Genomic DNA, 7,814 nt, shown 5'->3' with positions numbered 1-7,814 from the left:
TGCCAGTATCGCCTGACTGGCCTTCGTGCAGGTGACACGTAAAAGCACCTACTACACTCTCTGAGTGGTTGGCGTTAGGAAGGGCATCCAGCTGTAGAAACTCTGCCAAATTTAGATTGGAGCCTGGTGTTGCCATCCGGTTTCACCAGTCCTCAGTCTAGTCGTCCAACCCATGCTAGCATGGAAAGCGGACGTTAAACGATGATGATGATATATATAATCATTGTTATTGTGTTAAACTGTTGTACATCCAAATTTGGTCAAATGCTTTGTTGTTCAATATTTATTTTTGCTTACAATAGCTGGTTCTTTTGGTCAAACTATCATATCTCTAGCTGCTAGTACAAAGATTTTGCTATGGAATGGTGAAACTATTATTTCATTTTCTGAAAACGCAACATTTTGGACTTACGGCACTTTTGCATAACAGTAACGATATATACATCATCATCATCATCGTCAACATTAACATGCGTTTTCCATGTTGGCAATGATCAGTCGACTGGTCACAGATGAGCTGTTTTCTTTCTGCTTTCAGGTGATATTGTCCAGTGTATATAACGAGGGTAGTAAGTATGGCTTTACCAGTCATCTTCATCAGACAGACAACCAAACAGAGAAGCAGACCGTCGTGATAGAATACAGGTAAGTTGTTTATTTGAGGCTTTGAGTAACAGTGTGTCGTAAGTGCCACTCCAGCCATTTACGAGGGTAGTATATCATTTCCTTTGTCTCGACGTCTAGAATCCGAAGAAGTTGGTATTAGTTATTAAAGGCGGCAAACTGGTAGAAACGTTAGCACACTGGGCAACATGCCTAGCGGTGTTTCGTCTGCCATTATGTTCTGAGTTCAAATTCCGCCGAGGTCGACTTTGCCTTTCATCCTTTCGGGGTCAATAAATTAAATACCAGTTACGCATTGGGGTCGATGTAATAGACTTAATCCCTTTATCTGTCCTTGTTTGTCCTCTCTATGTTTAGCCCCTTGTGGGCAATAAAGAAATAAGAAACATTAGCACGCCGAGCGAAATGCTTAGCGATATTTCGTCTGCTGTTACGTTCAGAGTTCAAATTCCGCCGAGGTCAACTTTGCCTTTCATCCTTTCGGGGTCTATAAATTAAGTACCAGTTGCATCCTGGAGTCAATCTAATCAACTGGCCCCTCCCCACAAATTTCAAATTTCAGGCCTTGTGCCTAGAGCAGAAAAGAATATATTAGTTATATATGTTTTTGTTTCTTTGTTGTTTATTGTTGTTTTTTTTTTTTAACCTTACAGCTCTCCAAATATTGCCAAACCGTTCCATGTGGGTCACCTGAGATCAACAATTATTGGAAATTTCTTCAGCAATCTCTATGAACAGCTTGGATACAATGTGATACGTTTGAACTACCTTGGTGACTGGGGTACCCAGTTTGGTGAGTACCCCTTGGAATAAGGGGGACATGAAATTTTGGGGAAATATAATGCTGCTGTTATGTAAATTAGAAATGGATGTGTGAATGTGTTAGAGAATGTATCTATTTCTATGTGTCTATGGGAACGTATGTTTGTGTGTGTATATATATGTGTATAGGGGAATGTATGTGTTATTTCTTTACTACTCACAAGAGGCTACACACAGAGGGGACAAACAAGGACAGACAAACACGGATTAAGTCGATTATATCGACCCCAGTGCATAACTGGAACTTATTTAATCGACCCCGAAAGGATGAAAGGCAAAGTCGACTTTGGCGGAATTTGAACTCAGAACATAGCGGCAGACGAAATACCGCTAAACATTTTGCCCGGCGTGCTAACGTTTCTGCCAGCTCACCGCCGTTAATGTATGGGGAATGTATGTGTGTGTGTGTATATATAAGGGAATGTATATTTGTATATGTGAATACATGGCAATGTTTGTATTTGTGTGTGTGTTGTATATGTAAAAACTCAGGTTCTTTCATCATCTATCATCATCATCATCATCACCATCACCATCATCACTAACATTGTTATTCATGACTAACATCGCCGCCATCACAGTCACCATCATCACCACCAACATTATCATCAACATCGTCATCATCATCATCATCATCAGCAGCAGCACCACCTCCCTCGTCATCATCAGCCACACTAGAATGGTGCATTTTATGTTCCACCAGCATGGGTGCCAATCAGGCGAAACTGGCATCGACCATGTTCGAATGATGCTTTTTACATTCTACTGGCATGGGTGCCAGTCAGACACCACTGGCATCAACCATGCTTGAATGGTGCTTTTTATGTGCCACCAGCATTGGAGTCAATCAGGTGGCACTGGCATCGACCACACTCGAACGGTGCTTTTTACATTCCACCGGTCAAGTGTCTTCTATTAAAGCCATGGGCCAACGAAAGCTCTGCCAGTGGATTTGGTAGGCAGAAACTGAAACAAGCCAATCACACACACTCACATAGACATACATACATACATCCATACATATATATATATATATATATATATATATATATATATGTGTGTGTGTGTATGTATCTGTCTGTGTTTCTTCCTCACCACTGCTTGAAAACCAGCATCGGTTTGTTTACATCCCTATAACTTAGTAGTTCAACAAATGGGTCCAATAGAATAAGTACCAGGCTTTAAAATATAGCACTGGGGTTGATTCATTTGACTAAAATTCTTTAAGGCAGTGCTCCAGCTTGACCACAGTCTAATAAGTGAAACAAATAATAGGGATATATATATATATATATAGAGAGAGAGAGAGAGAGATTCCTCCAAACCTCACTCACCCACCCATCTACCCACATATCCATACTTAACTTTCGGTCCCCTCCCCCACACATCCTCGAGTCAGATATTAATAACTGAATAAATACCATTTTGTTTTGTAATTACAGGACTTCTGGCTGCTGGCTACCATCAATATGGCTGTGAAACCAAACTGCTTGCTGACCCACTCCATCATTTGTTCCAGGTCAGTGCACTATGTATTGGTTTTAGACCTCGTCTTCTGACCATTGCATCCGAAGCTTTCACTATGCTAAAAGGACATTATACACACACTCACGCACACACACACAAACACACATACAGACCACTCTCTCACACACAGACATGCATGTGTGTATGCATGCATTTACACAAAGTCACATGGACATGTGCCAACAAATGAAGAGGCTCTATGTGGTTGCTCTGCTTGCAAGAAATAACAGCAGAATCTCCTTTTGAATCACATCCCGCTGCTTTAAAACAAGGAAGAATGCATTGGTTAGTGTAGTTCCTGATATACACAAAGGTGTGATGGGCATGGTCAGAATGTTTTTTGTGTCATAGTTCTGCTAGACTAGACCTGACTTGGAATCCAAACAGCACCACACAGCTATACATATGCACACACACCCACACACCCACACACACCACACATCATCATCATTATGTATCCTACCAGCTGGCCCCATGCTGTCAAAAATGACGGTTAATTGTAGTATTTTGTGTACAAATATGGATCATCATCATCATCATCATCGTTTAACGTCCGCTTTCCATGCTAGCATGGGTTGGACGATTTGACTGAGGACTGGCAAGCCAGAAGGCTGCACCAGGCTCCAATCTGATCTGGCAGAGTTTCTACAGCTGGATGCCCTTCCTAACACCAACCACTCATTCATATGTTTTCTTTTCTTTTAATGCAAACTGTTGAATTTAGCCTAAACACCCTGTGTATATAACTCCTAAAATATATTGTGTCCATTGTATACATTAATAGGTGTATGTGAAAGTAAACAAAGATGCAACCCAAGAAACTGATACGAAATGTGTTGAAGACTCACAGAGTCTGTATAATCGGAGTCGAGAAATCTTCCAAAAGATGGAGAAAGGTAAAAATCCTGTGTTTGTTTTGAACTTCAAATTACTCTTTTAATATTGGACAATTCTTTACTTTTGATTTCTTAGACTCAAAGAATTGGTGCTTGTATTTAAGGAGTGGATGTAAATGCCTATATGCGATAAGTTAGTTTACCGCGAACAAGAGGGACAAAACTTTAAGCCGCTACCAATATCACAGAATTTTGGTTAGAAGGGGAGGGTTAGCTGGTGAGAGGGCACCACCTGTCCATAAATAAATCTGCCTCATTGAATTCTGTGGGGCCTATAAGGCGGCGAGCTGGCAGAAACGTTAGTACGCCGGGCGAAATGCTTAGCAGTATTTCGTCTCTCTTTACGTTCTGAGTTCAAATTCTGCCGAGGTTGACTTTGCCTTTCATCCTTTCAGGGTTGATAAATTAAGTACCAGTAGTGTAGTAGGGTTGATAAATTAAGTACCAGTTGCATAGTGGGGTCAATGTAATCGACTGGCTCCCTCCCCACCAAATTTCGGGCCTTGTGCCTAGAGTAGAAAAGAATTCTGTGTGGCCTATACATGCATGAAAAACGTAGATGTTAACGCAATGATCTGGTGATATCAATATACCATCATCACCATCATTTTAATGCCCGCTTTCCCCATGCTTGCATGGGCCGGACAAAAACTGTTGAGGAAGATTTTGCTCTTATTGTTACCAGCCTTCACTTGAATCCAAGCAAAGTAATATTTCCCTGAGGACAGACATGTGTTTTTAAGGAAGACAGGAATTGAGCAATATTGTTTGTATGACACTGAATTTTGTTTAGAACTACCATATAGTGATAAGACAAAGGGATGCACACACACACAGGTATCTTTTATATATTTATGTGTACATATATTATACATATATGGCACATAAAAAAGCACCCACTACACTCACGGAGTGGTTGGTGGTAGGAAGAGCATCCAGCTTTAGAAACACTGCCAGATCAGACTGGAGCCTGCTGCAGCCTCCTGGCTTCCCAGACCCCAGTCAAACCGTCCAACCTACGCTAGCATGGAAAACGGATGTTAAACGATGATGATGATGATATATGGACAAGGACAGCTGTATAATGAAGTGCCGATCTCTAACTGTGGAGGGAACCTGTGGTAGAAGTAGACCCAAGATGAGATGATGTGATGAAGCATAATTTTCAAACACTGGGTCTCACAGAGGCAATGACGAGTCACCAAGACCTTTGGCAAAATGCCATGCTTGAGAAAACCCGTCAAGCCAAGTAAAATCGTAGTTGTTATCAATGCTGGTGTCACATAACTGGCACCCATGACGGTGGCACATAAAAAGCATCATTTGAGCACTAGGCCTCACGGAGGCAATGTGACCAATGCCAGAGTCACGTAACTTGTGTGTAAAAGCACCCATTACACTCTCAGACTGCTTGGTGTTAGGAAGGGCATCCAGCCATAGAAACCATACCAAAGCAGACAGTGGAGCTTGGCACTGTCTTCTGACTTGCCCTTCCTGTCAAACTGTCCTACCCACACCAGCATGGAAAATGGATGTGGAATGATGTTAATGATATATATAAATATATATGCATGACAGTCTTTGTTTGGTTTCCATCTACTAAATCCGTTCTCAAGGTTTTGGCTGGCCCAGGGGTCTTAGTAGAAGATACTTAAGACACAGCAGGACCAAATCTGAAACTGTTCAGTTGGCAATCATCATCATCGTCATCGTCATTGTTTAACGTCCGCTTTCCATGCTAGCATGGGTTGGACGATTTGACTGGGAACTGGCGAACCAGATGGCTGCACCAGACTCCAACCTGATCTGGCATAGTTTCTACAGCTGGATGCCCTTCCTAACGCTAACCACTCCGAGAGTGTAGTGGGTGCTTTTTACATTTCACCAGCATGAGGGCCAGTCCAGCGATACTGGCAACGGCCACGCTCAAATGGTGTTTTTTACGTGCCACCTGAACAGGAATCAGTCCAATGTTTTGTTGACATACCACCGGCACAAGTGCCAGTAAGGCAAAGCTGGAAACGATCATGCTCAAATGGTGCTTTTTACATGCACTTGAAGTACTTAATCACACAGCAATGCCCATACCTTGTATGGTGAGCTTCAACACTGATTCTGTCTACCAGATGTTATTTGCAAGGCATTGGTCAACCTGAAACTATGGCAGAAAGTTGCCAAAATACTGTGTACCAAACTTTTTTTTATATTCAGCCCACCAGGCTTTCCACAATATCAGTGAATGCATTATCCACTGTTTCTTATATATCAGAAGGGGCAGGTTTTGTCTAGGTATCTAACTAGTAAATACATATTATTGACAAGGCCCAAGAATGCTGAAATGTATCTAGTGTGCTTGTAAGCCACTGCTGAGACAATATTCATCTTGCTGTTTGATTTTAGCGTGTGTTTTGGAAGAAATTTTCTCTCAGGCAAAAACCACAGCATCATGCCTTTCAACGGTGTATATACTTTCAGTACAAATATCCCCAAGATGCAAAACAAAGTCTTAGCCACATGGACTTGAGATGCCTGTCTAAATAAATACTCCAGGTGAGCCCTTTTGTTTTCATTTTTCATTTATTTATTTGTTTATTTATTTTCCTCTCCTAGGAGAAGGAAAAAGCTTGGATCTTTGGAAACGATTTCGAGACTTGAGCATCAAAGAATATCAGAAAATATACAAGGTAGGTCTTGACTGGAACTAAGACAATTTGTTATTTTCTCTCTCTCTCTATCTATATATATATATATATACTCTGCCAAATCAGATTGGAGCCTGGTGTAGCCATCTGGTTTCACCAGTCCTCAGTCAAATCGTCCAACCCATGCTAGCATGGAAAGCGGACGTTAAACAACGACAACGATATATAACTTAGATAAAACTTAGATATGGTTCGACCAAAGATTGGTCCAGGCCATGTCTAACTTAATAGCATATATATATGTATATGACCCGTCCTTGTTTTCTTTGTATCGTTTATCTGGATGTTTTCTCATCCTACTTTTGTATCACCTTGTCCGGATGTTTTGCGTTCTTGTCCCATTCTGTATTATTTATATATATATATATACATGTTTGCCTGATACATACATGTATTCATTTTTATGTATTCTGATTCTGTTAGCACTGATGAATAGAAAGTGTATTGTGTACACTACCTACGAAACCATGTGATTTGCAGCTAAATCTGTTTTTAAGAGGCGACTTCCAAGTTACATTCCCCACTTTTGGTACCGTGTCATCATCATCATTTAACATCTACTTTCCATGCTAGCATGGGTTGGACGGTTTGACTGGAGACTGGTAAGCCAGGAGGCTGCACCAGACTCCAAATCTGATCTGGCAAGGTTTCTACAGCAGGATGCCCTTCCTAACGCCAACCACTCCGAGATTGTAGTCGGTGCTTTTTACATGCCACCGGCAAGGGAGCCAGACAGGAAGCACTGGCATCGGCCATGTTACAATGGTGCTTTTTACATGCTACCAGCACGGGAGCCAGTCAGAGCAGGGAGGGCTGGCATCAACCACATTCAGATGGTGCTTTTTACATTCCACTGGCACAGGGTGCCAGTCAAGTGGCACTGGCAACAACCCACACATGAATGGTGCTTATTGCATGCCACCAGCATGGGAGCCAGTCAGGCTGCATTGGCATCGGCCACAACTACAATTTCCATTTTGATTTCGATTTGATTGAGATTCTGATTGGAATTTTGATTTTTGATACTTAATTAAGCAGAGTCCCTTATAGCGTGAAGCATTTAGATTTAGCAATAGCCTTCAATATAATGAATGTATTTATATTCAAAAGAAATAATTATATATTTTGTATAAATTTTTCCCTTAACTGGTTTTTCATGCTGACTGCTTGATAAATTCTTATAAAAATTTTATCCTTATATTTAATATATATATATATATATATATATTTATATATATATATA

At 41.0% G+C, this 7,814-nt stretch overlaps 1 protein-coding gene across 1 annotated transcript in view; it reads left to right on the top strand.

The window, feature by feature from the left end:
* Positions 1-7,814, top strand: part of LOC106871987 (probable arginine--tRNA ligase, mitochondrial) — a 30,365-nt gene that overhangs the window by 9,660 nt on the left and 12,891 nt on the right. The window contains exons 5-9 of the mRNA XM_052969021.1: positions 539-645; positions 1,278-1,417; positions 2,889-2,965; positions 3,758-3,869; positions 6,480-6,553. Coding sequence (XP_052824981.1) covers positions 539-645; positions 1,278-1,417; positions 2,889-2,965; positions 3,758-3,869; positions 6,480-6,553 — 510 coding nt within the window. The remainder of the gene's footprint in view (positions 1-538; positions 646-1,277; positions 1,418-2,888; positions 2,966-3,757; positions 3,870-6,479; positions 6,554-7,814) is intronic.

Source organism: Octopus bimaculoides, chromosome 6 (assembly GCF_001194135.2).
Source record: "Octopus bimaculoides isolate UCB-OBI-ISO-001 chromosome 6, ASM119413v2, whole genome shotgun sequence".
Lineage (NCBI taxonomy): Eukaryota > Metazoa > Mollusca > Cephalopoda > Octopoda > Octopodidae > Octopus > Octopus bimaculoides.
Note: the sequence above shows the minus strand (reverse complement) of the source record. Positions and strands in the feature narration are given on the sequence as shown.